Source organism: Antedon bifida, chromosome 2 (genome assembly GCF_963402885.1).
Source record: "Antedon bifida chromosome 2, ecAntBifi1.1, whole genome shotgun sequence".
Classification (NCBI taxonomy): Eukaryota; Metazoa; Echinodermata; class Crinoidea; order Comatulida; family Antedonidae; genus Antedon; species Antedon bifida.
Genome location: NC_136227.1, coordinates 19,529,105 through 19,547,284, shown reverse-complemented (window position 1 = coordinate 19,547,284; position 18,180 = coordinate 19,529,105). Strand labels below are relative to the sequence as shown.

Here is an 18,180-nt window from a genome sequence, read left to right as displayed (position 1 = left end):
TATATAAAATTACCTTTTTTCCCATTATCTAGTTAAAACTTTATGAAAATACATAAAAATGTGTAAAATGAGATATGTTTGCACTTTTCGTTTCGCTTAGGGAAGCCTTCAAAATCAATACAAAAATCTAATACAAAAAATGTATTAGTTTCAGAATTATCACATATTAATGAGTAACGCAAATGAGCTTTCCTAAGCTGTTGAAAAAAGAAATTCCATGGATTTACTCTGAAATGTATATGACATTTTATTTATTTTTTTCTCGTTATTACTTTATCATTTTGACATGTCTATATTGTTATAATAGTTTTTATGTAGTAAATAGACGATATTTAAAAGCAATTTTAAACCCAGAATCCCCATTTTTAAGCCATAATTTCAAAAATATCAGAATTAAAACTTACTTGAAACTGTAGAATCAAGGTATCATCCTTAAGATAACCTTCACTCGCAAGAAGATCAATTCTGAAGAAACGATTATAACCCCAACATTCACCAACTTCAAAGTCTGAGGCGAACTCACGTACTATGTTTTTACTATCATCATGAGAAGCTTGGTGTATCATCTCAACACGGTATTCATATCTATAGTAGATAATATTTTCAGTGCATAATGTCGTGGTAAGAATATATGATACTGCCATCTAGCGGTAGAGGGAGATTATGAAAGTTGGAGGAAAGTCGAATAATCTTGATCCTAATAATGGTCTTGAATTTTTTTCTTTATTTTGTTTGCTTTTGTGTTTGAGCGATTGATTAAAAGTCATTATAATTTGACCTAAATTATTCATTTTGTTGCCATTTTGATGTCACATAATAGTTATTTACTTTGACCAAAAATTGGATTGAAAAAATAATCGTTTACCTAAACAAAATGCAATTTAAAGCAAAAAATATTCAAATTGACTGGAAGTCGGTGAGATTTTGGTTGAATTTTGTTTTTTTTTATAAGTAACAAATTTTTTTTTCTACGAAAGTGATTAACTTTATTAAAACTGCAAAAAGACCAAAAAGAATGTTTTTATTAACCCTAATTGTTCATGTTTTTGGGGGACAATACATCTTTAAATGAACATAAATATTTCTTTTTGTTGTTATTGTGATGAGATAACAAATATTGTCCCCTTAATAGGGGTGTCCTATTATTAGGGGTTGGCCGTAGTGTTAAAAAATAAATCTTCCCTAGTCTTGACCACAGTGTTGATTTTGCCATTTTTGCTATTACCACATTTAAACAAACTCAAACAGATACATTAGTTTAAAAATTAACACAAATTAATTACTACAGCATTTTTTTTCAGTCTTAAATTTTAAAATTGTTAAAGTTGAAAATAAACTATGATCAAGCCACTATTATTTTTCACATTTCTTATCAATCGTGGCTTCTTGGTTCTTTTGAGTGTTGCTGAGACACACGGATGTGAAGTGCTGCGTGAAAATTGGAAAGTTTACGGGATTTGATGCTTCATGTTTTCACTGATATCTTAATCTAGGCTTACACTAAAGACAAATATTAAATTATATTATTTTTATATTATAATTTAGTTAATATATAATAAAAATAATTTAGACTTACACTTGTTATTTTGAAATATCAGACTTTAAAAGTGTACAAAAAGGTGAAAAACATTGTCACACTGTAAAAATTAAAGTTTGTTAAACTTACTTAGATGTTTCTGGAAGACCAGATGATAACTCCAGAAATACAGATAAATAATTTCCCCGAACTACCCCATTTCCATCCTTAAAATAAAAAGGAAAAATGTTAAATAAATGTTTAACTAGATTTAATTCGTCACTACGACGAATTGTAGGTTATATGCATTAATTTAAATAAAGATAAATGATTTTTAAAAGATATTATATTGATTGACTGATTTTGTCAGAATCTGTAATTATTTTTTAATATATGAACGATACGATCTTGCTAATGCAAATACAATAGCCGGTATCACAATCCGATCAAAGATCCTTCCGTATATATACATATATAAATCATACTGTCAAATTATAGAAACAGTGCTCATATTGGGAACATGGTCTCATAATCACGTCGAGCATAGCTCATTGGCGAAAGTTCCGTATTTTTTAGTTGTATGAATGTTACAAAATAAACAGTTTAATTAATCGTCGTTAACAACTAAACGGTCGCGTGCCTAATATATTGTTTACTACACATGCTCAACAACCTTTAACCTTGTTGGCTATGCTTTCGCGGTCGTATCTTGGTGGCATGAATAATATTTCATATTTTTAGCGCTAGCTGCTATGACGACGAACAAACTTTATGCGACGAATTTAATATAACTTTTCTGAATTCAAATTAAACGATCTCCCAGAAATATTACAAGATCATTAATAAATGTAATTACAAGAATAAATACAAATTGTTTGTAAATTGTAGTACCCTTTGTGTTTAAAAAACATTAACTTTGCCATGTTCGAAATCTGCAGCGATTGATCTACGCTAATGTTTCTATGACTTTAAAGTAGCATTTTATGACCTGTAGTAGCCCTACATCTAAGACAACTACTAGTTGTTGTCTCAGCCTACATGTAAAATTACAAAATCAGCAAGGAGACTAGGCCCAGGCCTTCTAGGCTTACTAGTAAACCCTATGATTTGCCGACATTGATATAGGCCTAGGTAGGCCTATTGGTAGGCTAATCTTAAGTGTAATAGCTACAACGTGTAATCATGATCTATATTCTAATCGTTGTCTACTTCTTGTGGGATTAATGATACAGTAATAGACAAGGTACTTTATGCTTCGTTTGTTCATGGTTAAGCTTGCCTTGCAAAAACGAACGAGCGCTAGAGAGTAGTAGTATAGTCAGTGGTGACGTTTCGCAACTATACATAGCCAGCCAATCCCGAATCAGGGATCGCAGTTTTCATTCAATTAGGCCCGGTGATTGGATGTGATGTGGATGACATTACTACTAGCCAATCACCAGGCACTACAATTTAAATATAATCACATTGATAATTAGGGAGATTTATGAAGAAACCACTGCTTAGCCATACATTAATAACACGTTTGATAGAGCGCATCTCACTTATCCGTAACCCAATCTCTCTCAGATTTTAATATTTTTTTGCTCAATCAATTATCTTTCGTAGGAATTACATCTTTGTATGTGTACATTTTCTTACATTCCGTTTGTTGTGCGGATAACTAACTCGTCAAAGTGACGAGTTCAAATCTAGTGATTTAACTTGTATTTAATAATAAAAAATAACTTTTCTGCACTTAGTATTATGAATATATTTATGTACGTTTTATTATGACGTCATAAATTGAGAATTTGTCAAATTGGGGTTCGTAATTGAGGGTTTTTACTGTACAACTATTTCTTTTACAATTTCTATTGATGTATGGTATATACATTAGGAAGGAAATTAAAAATCTAAACTGTCATTTGAAAAAGAAAAATATAACTTACAGGGTAAACTTTAAGTCTCCAACTCAGTCCGCATACATTAAGTGCATTACTGTATACAGGATCCGCTTTATGCTGTAGTGCACTGTAAATCATTACAAACAAATATTGAGTTATAACTTATAATGTACAATTATTGTTTACTAGATGGTTCTCAAATACATTTTTAGAATCTCTATTAACACTTTGAATGCCAAACACAGAGATCTCTGTGTTTAGAATCATAACACTTGAATGCCAATATGTTTTTTTATGAAATCCGGTAGATGGGTTAATTATTGGTATACTACAAATGTTGACACTATATTCGGTCTGGACAGAAAATATTTTACTATTTGAAAGTAAATAATCTGGTTACGAACGACTGTCAAAAACAATACCTGTCGAAACATCAACATACCCCGCACATCACAGCAGCGCATAGAGCGATGGTTTGGCGCATTGTGTATCGGCTAATAAAAAGATAATGGTGCTATTTTGAATATGAACGAATTTTGAATGAAATGATTCCGGATCAACTTTAGGAATGGCTAACTAGGCCTGGTGTCTTTACTATGTGGATTTTTGACCTAAGATTTATAAAATTTTTAGATAGTGATAACTTGTTGGTAAGTATGTTTACTCAGTTTGTTGACCTCACCGGGCGATATTTTCATATTGTGATGTCTTGCACAAAATCGCGAATATCTTGACTTTCTTGTGGGAAACTACAAAAGACTCAAAAAGTGGGTTAATTTTACTGTTATGATTTATATATTGTGATTTGAAAAACGTTCTTGGTACCAATGTAAAGCTAAAATCTTTATGATTATTTTATTCTAAATTATATATCAATCAGATCACATACGTAGTTTTAATCAACTTAGTAAAAACATTGAAATTCACTAAATATGCTGGCGGTGGCAGTTTTGAACGGGAAAAACCTCTGGCAGTCAAAGTGTTGATGGAAACTTTGGGGATACTAACAAAATAAACAATAATTGATCTAGACTCAAGAAATTGAGAGGAATTTAAAATTTAGCCACAGAGCAGATTTCAATTTTAGTATACAACCGTTTAATTTGATGTACCTCATAACCCCTGGACGCCAGTATCTCCCTATACTCATCAACCTCAAATCCTCTTCAATACTCGGGTGACTTGTTACAAATAAATTCTTCTCAGTACAAATTTACAAGTACAAGCTTCATAATTGAAATTAGCTTGGGCATGGTTTAAGTACTTTGCACACTGTGTAAATGAATAGGTGTCATATTGGCTAATGAATAAAATATCTAATTGTGATACAGCTGAATTTCCCCATCCCAGCCACAATCAACAAACCTTTAAACTCCTCCCTAGGTCAAATCAAATGTAGTAACTTTTTCCAGTGCAATTCCAATTATTACTTCATTATCCCCAAATGCCAGTATCTCCGCCCTTCCCCCTCTCAACACACCCTGTACTGGGTGATGTGTTTAAGACGTTTCCAGTTGTGTTAAGCCATTACTCCCGACCCTTAACCCCTCAATAGCAGTTTTCAAATGTATTTTGCAGTACATTCTCAGTACAGTATCATGTTGAAAGGCCTAAGACCCCACCCCAAACTCCCAACCCCTTTCCAGAGATAATTAAAATTCTGTTAACATTTCCGACTCACGATTCTGGTCAATTTGATAGCCTACTACCAATATGTATGGTTACGTGCAAAAACAGAAATTTGTATAAAGAACAAACATCAAAACTGAGGGAAAGTGGGGCATTTTGACCACATTTTGGCACCTAACTTGGATCCAAGATGACGGATGATATTCAACTATAGTTTAGAAACTTCTCGGTATACACCATATGTATAGATGTTTGTTGGCGGGCACTGGTTTATCACGCCTGAGGGAATTGGCACTTGGAAGAGAGGTTTTACAAAGTAAAAGAGTATTTTGTATAACTCTTTGAATAGTTTACCATTACGATGTTGTGATCGAGTTATGTACCGAGATTCAGCAATTAAAAACAATGATTGTAAACAGAGATAGCCCGCAGCGAAGCATCCTTGTATTATGTGCGCAGTATGTTTCAGCATCAACAACATACGGTGTGTACTACATTCGGAAAAAAACACCTATTCGGGGTAAATCATTTAACCAAAATGTGTTTTAATCGTCAATAATTTATTATCTAACTAAACTTAATCAGTATACTGGTTCTAAATAAGAGTGTAAGAATTTGTTTACAGTACATTTGTATTAATTGGTTTTAGATCTTTGGTTTGCCGAATTCTGTTCAATTGTACAGTCTACATTCTTTATGAACCCAAGTGAATATAATTTTTGAAATCTCTTGGCATTCCTATAATAATTCAGGCTTTTTCTATTTAACAATATTGTTGAAATTGTGTTTTTACCTTGCCTACAAAGAAACTAAAACTAAAGATACATGCACAAAATACTCTTTAATAAGAGGAAGTCCAACAGCTTGTTTAGAGAGCGCTCATTGCCACCTCTCTACACACTAAGCACACCAAGATTTTATTGTTAGCCTACACCCTTAGGAAAGGAGGTCTGCCATTGCAAATTTACTGCGTTCATCCTCAAATCCAAGATGCATCCAAAATAGCCGCCATTTCATATCACAAATCTATTATTGTTCATAACTTAATAAATATTATATGTATGTTATTAAAAATTATATCGAGGGATAGCTATTAACATTATCTTTCCAATAAAATGTGAATTTTGTATAATAATTTTTACTAGACATACTGTAGTACCTATAGATCAACTTTTGTGTGCACTTTGAGGTCCTGAGAATTTGACTACAAAAATTGGTTTAGGGTAAACAAAAAAATATATCTCTACACAACTTATCCTTATAAACATTAATGTTATGCAATAACTGATGCTGTAACTGGTTTGATTATATAGGAATTAAAACAAATCCTGTACTGTTTAATCTGAATAAAGGCCCCGGGGCATTTATTGATTCGAGGGAGGCGTGTATTCGGAGTTGGTGTTTATTTTTTTGGGTGTAATTTTGTAACATGTATAAATAAATATCCCCAAAATATGAAAAAAAGCAACACAATATCAAAAAGTGATAAAATGTTATCAAAATGCTTGGTAAATTGTATAGACTAGATGGTTCTCATACACAATAATTTCAGCGTAAAAAAACTGGCTACTTCAAATGTATGTACCACAGGACTATAATACATGTCATTTCAGGAACGAATAAATAGACACAGTGATTTATGTAGTCAACTAAAATTACTGTAGCATCTTGAGAATTACTTCCCAAAGAAAAACCAATCCCATAATGAAATTTTTGAGTCAAATTTTAACAAACCCAGTTATATGTAACATTAGGGTTGAGGGATTAAGGTGGAGTTCCTTAATAATAAGGATCGAGAGTGCACAGGTAGCTTTATATTGTCTATATTGTCACCCTTTATATTTCCATTATGGGGTTTAATGTCCATGGAGGACCGGCCCTTGGGTTAATTTGGGCAAATCCATAAATGTTATTTAATCAAAGATCAAGGGTGCACATTTAATTTTATTCAATCCATCTATTAACTGTTTACTCCATATTAATTTCTAATACAGGGCCGTATGTAGCACACGACATAGAGATCCCAAAAGGGTCCTTAGAGGGTTCATTCAGGCAAATCCATATGGGTTATTTTAGAATCATATGTATACAGGCAACTTTTTTCTGTATGGGCCAGCCTATTGGGACCAAATGTTTTACCCATTTCCATTACAGAGCCAGTATAGTCTGTATAATCAAAAAATGTGAAAAAAATGAGTTAGGGGGAGTGGAATGTTAGAGGCTGTCAACATAGCCAGATATCCTAATTAAACCCTTCTGATCACTCTAAGCCCTGTTGACACTTAATTTTTTGCCTCGTCTTGAAATGGCGACCATTTTTCAAAATGGCTGCCAATTTTATATAAAATGTGCATAAAATCAGATCTAAATGGGGTAGATACCCAATCTTGGTGTCTAAACACATGTACTTCAGACACGGAATCCATTTGGCCTTGTTGACACTTCAGTTTTTGCCTTGTATTGAAATGGCAGCCATTTTTATATAAAATGTGCATAAAATCAGTTCTAAATATGGTAGATTCACGATCTTGGTGTCTAAACACATGTACTTCAGACACGGAATCTATAGGCCTTGTTGACACTTCAGATTTTGTCTCGTATTGAAATAACGGCCATTTTGAAAAATGTGCATAAAATCGGATCTAAATAAGGTATATGCACGATCTTGGTGTCTAAACACATGTACTTCATTAGGCTTTGTTGACACTTCATTTTTGACTTTATAATGATTCAAAATGGCGACCTGTTTATATAAAATGTGCTTAAAATCTAAGTATGGTAGATTCACGATCTTGGTGTCCAATTAGAAATCCATTACATTTATAATAAATATGATTAGGTTAAAAGATAATTGTATTTAGGCCTAACTGGCTGCGGCTAATTGTTTTAATGGCTGCCTAATTTTTCTAAAAAGTGCTTAAAGGTGGAACTAATTAGGCTAGATAAATGATCTTGGTGTTTAAACTCATGTTTTTTCAGGCAAGGAATCCATTAAAATAAATAAATTTAAATAGTTTGATTAATTAATTTTTTAAGTTAAATTTTATTTAGGATTAAATGCACAGTAGCTAACATTTTTCAAAATGGTTACCTAATTTATCTGTTTATGAAATAAAAAATCTGGAATTTGTTTCACAAATTGGTAAAGGTTTAGTTTGAAAAATGGCCGCCATTTCAATGTAAAGCCAAAAATGAAGTGTCAACAGGGCCTTATGGATTTCTTGTCCGAAGTACATGCGTTTAAACACCAAGGTCGTGAATCTACCATATTTAGATCCAATTTAAATACATTTTATATAAATTTGGTCGCCATTTTTCCTCTTGAAGCTTTAATGAAATGTTTCTGTCTTCAGAAAAATATAATATTTATTGAGTTACGAACAATAATAGGTTTGTGATATGAAATGACAGCCATTTTGGACCCATCTTGGATTTGAGGTTGCAGTAAATGTGTAATGGTGTAGGCTAACAAAAAAACTTGATGTGCTTAGTGTGTACAGTGGTGGCAATGGGACACCTTAACAATGCCTCTTTTTGGCACTTGGACATAAAAATGAGAAGATTCACTCACACAAATCCTGTCAATACAAATTGACTACTGTCATATGATGGTACCAATTCACTGCAAAAAACATAATAAAAATATCTCTTATCAATCAAAAGTCATCATGGTAGAGTTCAATAGAAAGTTTATGTTGTAAAAGCAATCTCAAAATAAAAGCTTAAAATGAATTGAATGAAACTGAACAAAGTTTAAACAAATTATGACAAACCTGGTAAAGTCTGCAGCAACAGGAGCAGTAACAAAAGATGCCATTGGCTTTCTGTGTACTTGAGTAAACATTTGTAATAACTCTCCACTTTTACTGATTAATTCACTTCTAGTACAAAGTCGTAATTGATGTTCTACCTCCTGAAGCAAGGATTCTAGTAACTCAGTCTCTTGTGTTAAAGAGTTCTTTTGACCTAAAACAATTCAAGTACTAAAACTACTATTTCATTTAATAACAATAATAATATGTCATTCTTATATAGCGCTTAATGTTTTCACCTTTGTTTGACCATTTGTACACCTGGGTGGAGAGAGGCAAACATAAGTAAAGTGTCTTGCCTAAGGACACCAGCAATGAAACGAGGGTTGTCAGTCCCCCGTCCAACACCCTGCACCACACACTCTCTTATCTGAACTTATTGTAATATAATGTGAGAGGTTTTTAGACTGTATTGATACTCTACTCGCATTCTTGCAATATCAGAGTTATTTATTCAGATTCGTGCTTCTTATACAATACGATACGATAATATTACAGGATATCACAGGAACAGAGGATAGATAATGATGTAAATGAGGTGGGTCTCTGTGGGTGAGCTTCTGAGGAAGTGTTGTAAGGTGTGCTGTTGAGTCAGGAGGGTATTTCGGCTTCTGTTCATTAGCATATGTCATTACATCAGCTCTGAGCTTTACAGCTTATATTGGTCCCAAGTTGATCCAGGTACATTTTAAGGGGTTGATTAATGGTATCTTAAGGTATCTTAATGATGGATATCAGTCGTCAAATCTGTGCTTAAAAGCTGTTGTTCTTTAATTGTTTGAAGATGGGAAAGTTCTCTGATGTCAGATTAATTGTTTTCTTTATGGAGCTAATTGGTTTTAATAGGCATGAAAAAACAGAATACACTTAGCAATTAAAAAAAATAATGAAAATCAACACTACACTTTATAACCCTATCGATTACAATATACTCATGCAAAAATTTGTTTTGGAATAATAAAATATCCTTCTTTGGACTTACCCATTAATGTAATTAATTTTGATTTAAGTTGTGTTTCCAGTCTAGCAATCATCATTTCTACTGCATTTCGAATCTCCCGTACTCGTTCATCTTTAGCACTACGGACACTTTCAACATTTCGTTCCTATTGAAATGAAAGTTTTGATACAGTAGTAGTCATGACCTCCCATTAGAATTGGAAATATAATGGTATATATCAAAGAAATTGTTTATTCAGAATGCAATGGTACTTCGTTTAAAAAAAGACATACAGTAGATGTCATATACTGTACATTACTTGTACTGTAACCGATTGTATTGGTCTAACGCCCTCTATATGTATATAGTGTTGTGGAGAATGAATAAAGCCCCGGATGTGGGGAAGATGGAGAACGACTAAACTTCGACCCACGTGTGTTTTCTTGTTGTGCTTTTATGTTTGGATATTCTACCTTAAATGGTGTTAGTACACAACAAATTGGCGACGTAGTGGGATTATTATATATCATACTTTTGGGATGGCTCAATTAGGAATCCTACACGAATATGTAGAAGCAGAAAACCGGTCTAATTATGTTGAGAGGCCAGAACAGTATTTTGTTGCGAACGATATCGACAACGACGAGAAGAAACGAGCAGTGTTGCTGACGTATGTGGAAAAAAACGTACAGTTTGATGAAAGATTTACTGGCATCAGCGAGGATGACCGAAGTTCATAAAAGTGGCTAATAAACATGCACCCCTAAGAAAAAGAAGAGTCAGGCATAAACAAAGCCCTTAGTTAACAAAGGATTTGCTAAAAAGTAAGCACGAAAGAGACGCATTAAAACGGAAAGCCATAAAGAAGAACAGTGCACCCTTATGGGATGAATATCAAGCAAAAAGAAATGAAGTTAATTAAAAAATTAAACAATGCAAACAGGATTACTTCTCAGATCAACTTAATACTAAAAACCCCAAAAAAGATCTTGGAAAACTCATTGTTCCTGGCAAGAGTAAAAATACTGATATAACAAATCTGAAAAGTGAGAGTGGTACACAGTCTAATTCTAGTGATATAGCTAATGCTTTCCCCGGCGAAAATTTGTTCATGAATTCATGCACTTTATTGAACCATTCATAAAAGTTCATGAACAATTGGGCCATTTGTACTTCATGGAACATGCATGAATAGTTCATGTGCACGTATTTTGATGAATAAGTCATGAATTTGTAATGAATTATTAATGAACAATTTCATGAACCCATACATTTCATGAAATGTTCATCATTTTATTGAAAAAAGTTCATGATATGATTCATGTACAAATGATGAATTATTTATGAACAATTTTATGGCCAACAATTCATAAAATATTCATTATTTATAAACAATGAACATTTCATGAATTTTCAAGAACAAATTAATATTCATAAAAAGTTCATGATATGATTCATGAACAAAAGATGAATTATTGATGAACAATTTGATGGCCAACAATTCATGAAATATTCATTATTTATAAACAATGAACATATCATGAATTTTCATGATCAAATCAATATTCATACAAAGTTCATGATATGATTCATGAACAAACAATGAATTATTTATGAACAATTTGATGGCCAACAATTCATAAAATATTCATTATTTATAAACAATGAACATATCATGAATTTTCAAGAACAAATTAATATTCATAAAAAGTTCATGATATAATTCATGAACAAATGATGAATTATTTATGAACAATTTGATGGCCAACAATTCATAAAATATTCATTATTTATAAACAATGAACATATCATGAATTTTCAAGAACAAATTAATATTCATAAAAAGTTCATGATATAATTCATGAACAAATTTATGAATTATTTATGAACAATTTGATGGCCAACAATTCATGAAATATTCATTATTTATAAACAATGAACATATCATGAATTTTCATGATCAAATCAATATTCATACAAAGTTCATGATATGATTCATGAACAAATGATGAATTATTGATGGCAACAATTCATGAAATATTCATTATTTATAAACAATGAACATATCATGAATTTTCAAGATAAAATATATATTCATAAAAAGTTCATGATATAATTCATGAACAAATGATGAATTGTTTATGAACAATTTGATGGCCAACAATTCATAAAATATTCATTATTTATAAACAATGAACATATCATGAAATTTCATGATCAAATCAATATTCATAAAAAGTTCATGATATAATTCATAATCAAATGATGAATTATTTATGAACAATTTGATGGCCAACAATTCATGAAATATTCATTATTTATAAACAATGAACATATCATGAATTTTCATGATCAAATCAATATTCATAAAAAGTTCATGATATCATTCATGAACAAATGATGAATTATTTATGAACAATTTGATGGCAACAATTCATAAAATATTCATTATTTATAAACAATGAACATATCATGAATTTTCAAGATAAAATAAATATTCATAAAAAGTTCATGATATGATTCATGAACAATTTATGAATTATTTATGAACAATTTGATGGCCAACAATTCATGAAAATTGTGCACTACAAGTTTGAATTTGAACACGAAAAGAAAACAATGTACAATACAGTACTGCCATTTAAATAAAGAGTATTCAACCATAAATATATACCATAGTTTAAAGCAAAGATATTTTATTTACAAAAACAAATTTTTTTAGCAATCTTTTCAATAGAAGAAATAATTTACCATAATAATATAATTAACAATAGAAGATATATGGAACGTATTTATAATTTATTCAAACAATTTCTGCTACAGTGCACCTTTCTGGCACTGTGTTAAACTATTTAAAAACTGAGCGTCCATGAAAGTGTGGCGCTCTAGAAATGTACATTTTATCACTAGTAATCTTCATACAAAACATACTTTCTTGTATTCTTTGAACGTCAAAAACCTTCTTCACATCTAAAAGTACTTTTACTGCTTGTATATGTGCTCCAGCCACTAAATCGTTTAAAAATGAAGGTACCATCTCTATTGGACTTCCTACACCAAAAACAATATTTGATTCCTGGTCCAAAACGAAACTGTCCGTTAATATAAGTGAATTGTCTTCTAGAAGAACAGCATAACATAATCTTCGTTGCATTCTGCTGTAGGCCGCAGAATGAAAAATTTCTCCACCCTTAACAATTCGCTTGGCCTGTTTCAAAGAGTTTTTATTACAATGTTTAAATAGATGGACATAATTGAGAGGGAGAGGAGATAGTGCACCAGCAATTTTACAGTTGATGGCCTCTATAAATTTGTTTTCTTTAGATATCTTTGAGTTACGTAAAATGCCTTGTGCTGCCTTTACCCTAACTATTTGTTTCATGACATTGCCTGTACCATGAGAGGCATCAAGAATAAATGCATTGGCATCTTCAAAGGAAAAACAGCTCCAAGCCCATATTGGACCCCATTGTCTTGCATACTCTGTCAAATGGGCACATAGATTGTGAACATTGAGACCACATGTTCCCTTGTCGTAGAGTTTTGCAAAATCATTGTAAAACTGTTCCAAAAGTAGCTCTGCTCTACAAAACATTGATGGACTAATATTGTCCCCAAGCAGAATATGGGTCGCTTCAGACATTAGAGCAAAGTGATCAAGATATTTAGATGGTAGAATGCCATCTAGACATGGCAGGCTATAAAACAGTAACCAGGCTTGATACTCTGTTGCCTTTAGGTTTGCATAGTGTTTTTCCAGATTACGAGGCAATCTTTCAATAAACGATGGAGGTTTAATTTGTAACAGTCGTTGTGAAACGGTTTTAATACGTTTCCCAATAAAGTATTCTTTCTTGCTGTTCTTGCTATCAAACCACTTTTTCATAAGTACCTTTGTCACTCCCAGTAGTGTACAGTGCATGTAATCAGGAACTACACCCATCACAATATCGAAGCCTTTAAGATCGTAAATCGAGTTGAACCCTTTAAATCCCTTGACTTGATTTGTTTTCGTTCCATTACTCATTGCAGACAGCACTTCATCAGTACTTCTTATAGCTGGCTTTTCCGACTTCTTTCTGTAAGGATAAGACATTGCAGTGCCTTTTCCTTGTTTGACTCTTTGGCCTTCTTCATTACATGTAATGCATGCATTACGGCCGTTATATTGCGCCATTTTTAAAACAGCAGCCTTAGCAGGCAGATCCATTGTACCGCAAATAGCAGCAACCTTTACTGTTAGGAAGTTGTCATTATGAATAACACTTAAGCCATCCTGATACAGTTTATTCATTTGTTCTTTAAATGTATCCATGAAAATATCATAAGGAACATGTCCTTTTCCCTGCCAAATAGCTGCTAATATTATGTTGTCTCTGGCAAACCGCAAGCAAGGGCGCAATTCATTTACCACCAAAAATATTGGCCATAGATGAATTTTACTGGAGTTGAACAGATTTACGCCATCAGTATTAAATACAACTGTAATGTTGGTATTATTTTCACCCGCTAAAAAATTTCCATCTTGAAGCAACTGTCTATATCCTGCTCCATCAGTTATATCGCTGATGTTAGATTTGTCTCTTAGGTTCGATTTTGTTTCCAAAATATCCTCCATTATACCTAAATAGAAACATTTTTGATTAATGATAAACTTTTTACTATTATCAGTACAGGAATATGAAAGTATATTTGAAACTAGCATTTTTTTACATATAGATTTACTAAACATTTACATTTTCATACATGCTTATTTATTTTTATGAGATTAAAATAAAAGGAAAAACATGTACAAACCTGGTGTTTCAAGTAGTTGCTTAAGTTGCATGCTGACATCTGCTAAAAGAAAATAACGCAATGGTCTGCGGCCTTTCTTTCGTTGGTCTAAATCCCCACCCTCGTAACGATTAGATTGGCAGGAAGCACAACTGACAATATTCTTATCTGAAGGAAAGCGTGATTCACACACCATACAATAATGTATTTCTTCAACGTTTCCACAATCAACATCCTTCCACACAGCTTCATAAGTAAGATTTGTAATGGTATTTTGGTCCAGTTCCTTAAATGTATTTATAATTGCTTTACTTGCACTGGCAGACAACTTATGCTGAATAAAACATGACAGAAGTGGGTGCAAATCGGATGTACTGCCAATTTCTTGATTGAAGTCTGCAAAATTAAATACATTTTTAAGGGTGTTAAAAAGTTGCTATCCAAACTAGTTGAGTATTAGTAAGTAAGTGAGTAAGCTTTAGTTGTATTATGGTTAGGACATCTGCAAATCAAGCAAATTGTTCCGAGTTTGATTCTTGGTTGGGGCGGCTTTTTCTCATCCTCACAGATTTCTTCATCTTAAACGTTTTAAAATGAATTCATATTTATATCTGGCCACTACTAACAACTAAGGTTTGACTTTGACTTACCTTCAGATTGTGCTTCAGTAACAACAGAATTATCAAAATCTATAATAAAACCAATAAATATATAAAAATGGATTAAAATATAAAAATATTGTACATTATTATTTTTTTTAATGTAGGCAGTGTGAATAAGCAGTCCTGTTAGTCCCCGAGCTAATGTGATATCTTTTTAGCTCAGCCGTAATAGGCTTCCACACACGCAACCCAGGTTTGAACCCCCGCCAGCACATTACATATACACTTTTTTTGTGCTGTATTTTTTTTTATAGTTAGGAATACTATGCAAAACTGTTTTCTGTTATAGCTTATTTTTTAGTGAAAGGTCAAAATAATTTAACATGTTTGCATTGAAAATATATTGTGACAATGGCATTGGGTTTACAGTTTTTTTCAGTGTCAATCTCTTTTCAATCTGAATTTAGTACTGTACATAGTTGAAGCTAGATGTCTCTGAAATTATTTGCCATTATAGTTTGGGCTTAATTTTGACTCACCACTGGATTGTTCATCAAATAGAGAAAACTCTTCGCTAGCAACAAACTGATCAGAGGTTGTGTCGGAACCTGGAATCAAAACACAGTGAATATGAATAATAGTACACAATAGTAAAATGAAAAAGACATTGAATATTAGAATTATTTATGTTGATTTGTTTGCAAACCATCCATTTAAATTGTGCAAAAAAATTTTAATTAATGATTAACATCGGCAAGAAATAAACAAAATTATAAAGTGGAACCGCTTAAAAATCCATAGTCAGCTTATTTTATAGTTTGGGCTTAATTTTGACTCACCACTGGATTGTTCATCAACTAGAGAAAACTCCTCGCTAGAAACAGACTGATCAGAGGTTATGTCGGAACCTGGAATCAAAACAAAGTTAATATGAATAATAATTAGAGTAAAATGATCATTTATGCCAATAAGTTTACAAACCAATTTCATTAAAAATGTGCAAAAAATGTTACTTAACATTACTATAAATTAACGCACTATAAAAACTAAATTATTTAGTTGAACTATTTATGGTTTAGTCTGCTTTTTTAACAGTAATTTTTGTTTTGTATTTTTAACGTCTGACATTTAAAAAAAATAGAGTATATAAAAAAAAAACTACAAATAGTTGAAGTTTGACTTACTTTTAGATTGTGCTTCACTAACGACAGAATTGTCTAAGTCTATATCATTATCAGAACCTAAAAATGAATTATGATATAATTGTAAATCAAATTTGGCCCTAGCCTAGGACAAATAAAATTTATATATTTAATATGATATGAATAGTTTTTAATAATTTTTAAATATTAATAATATACAATGAAAATACAGCAGATAAGGTGTGGCTAAAAGGTAAAATACGCATTAATAAAATGGCTTGCTCTAGTTTGCGATCGGCGTTTCGTGCGTATCGGATTAGGCCTAACTAAAATTGTAAATTTATCTTATACGCATTAATAAAATGGCTTGCTCTCGTTTGCGATCGGCGTTTCGTCCGTATCGGATTAGGCCTAACTAAAATTGTAAATTTATCTTATACGCATTAATAAAATGGCTTGCTCTCGTTTGCGATCGGCGTTTCGTGCGTATCGGATTAGGCCTAACTAAAATTGTAAATTTATCTTATACGCATTAATAAAATGGCTTGCTCTCGTTTGCGATCGGCGTTTCGTGCGTATCGGATTAGGCCTAACTAAAATTGTAAATTTATCTTATACGCATTAATAAAATGGCTTGCTCTCGTTTGCGATCGGCGTTTCGGATTAGGCCTAACTAAAATTGTAAATTTATCTTTTATTCACTGCTTTAAAACGGATAATATAAGAAGCCCAGTGCCCTACCTGTGTTTGTAATTATTTGTCTGGGCTTTACTGATTTTGTTTTCCAACGATATGCTGTTCGACGTGGAACAACTGCAGACGGATCAGTAACATAACGACCCTTGACCTTCTTAACGGGACCTAAAAAAGTAAAGTTGTTGTCACGACAAATATGGTCCGGGGCAAAAATCGGTCCGACTGGACCAGTTTTGGCTCTAAATTGGTGGCTAAAAGTAGTCCGCCACTGCCAAAATCGGTCCGGTTTTTTCTTTTGTCGATTTTAATTAAATTCCTATAGGCCTACGACTAGTTTAATTGTTTTTTGGCTAGAAGAATATTTAATAATGTGTATTATTATCTCATTCAATAAATGCTTAAAATAAACATATTTTAAATAAAAACAAGGCCTAGGTTAACAACTGATTAGTCGTCCACATTTTAGCTAGTCGCGCGATTAGCGGCCAAAAGCAGTACCACAACCCGGACCGGTTTTATCCAGGCGGACCAATTTTGGCCGCATGTTTGGTGACCAAAATCGGTCCGTCGGACCAACATTGCCGGCCAAAATCGGTCCGCCGGACCACTTTTGGTCCGGACCGATATTGACGTGAGAGTTCCTTATAATTAAAATGATAAACCTTGTAAAAAACATTAATACCCTTAATTCTACTAAAAAAACATTAATTAATAATAATATTGATTATTCGGCGGTTTTCTATTTAATTAAAAAAATGATTGTACATATTGTATAGCCTAGATGACTAAGGTGGTATAAACTTTTGAAATAAAATTATGAATTTTGGATGGGTGAAGAAAGTATTTGGTTGTATTATATTTAAGTTTCGTTTTACAACAACCAACAATCGATGTATCCAACGTTGGCGATTTATAAACAAGAGGTCAGTTTGTCTCGGAATGTTGACAGGCTACTGTAATTAATTAAGTTTACTTTCGTTAAATGGTTTTAACATTCCATTTGGTGAATCCGGCCCCGGGCTAGGCGCACAACTATGCGATGTTTTGAACGATTATACATTCAGCACAATATCAACCCAAATGTCTATAACTCTTTACAAAATTAGGTTTATCTATCCGGGGAGATGTAAAATTCTCCCTGATCTATCTAACATCTAATATACCCTTAATAACTATAAAAT

The 18,180-nt window shown here is 32.4% G+C and overlaps 1 protein-coding gene across 2 annotated transcripts in view; it reads right to left on the bottom strand.

The window, feature by feature from the left end:
• The window catches only part of LOC144835072 (E3 ubiquitin-protein ligase TRIM37-like), a 116,850-nt gene that overhangs the window by 25,824 nt on the left and 72,846 nt on the right, over nucleotides 1-18,180 (bottom strand). For both annotated transcript variants that reach the window (XM_078690095.1, XM_078690096.1), the window contains exons 7-12: nucleotides 9,826-9,949; nucleotides 8,805-8,997; nucleotides 8,603-8,653; nucleotides 3,448-3,529; nucleotides 1,667-1,743; nucleotides 405-585 (exon numbers count right to left, since the gene is read on the bottom strand). In XM_078690095.1, the coding sequence (XP_078546221.1) occupies nucleotides 405-585; nucleotides 1,667-1,743; nucleotides 3,448-3,529; nucleotides 8,603-8,653; nucleotides 8,805-8,997; nucleotides 9,826-9,949 (708 nt within the window). The remainder of the gene's footprint in view (nucleotides 1-404; nucleotides 586-1,666; nucleotides 1,744-3,447; nucleotides 3,530-8,602; nucleotides 8,654-8,804; nucleotides 8,998-9,825; nucleotides 9,950-18,180) is intronic.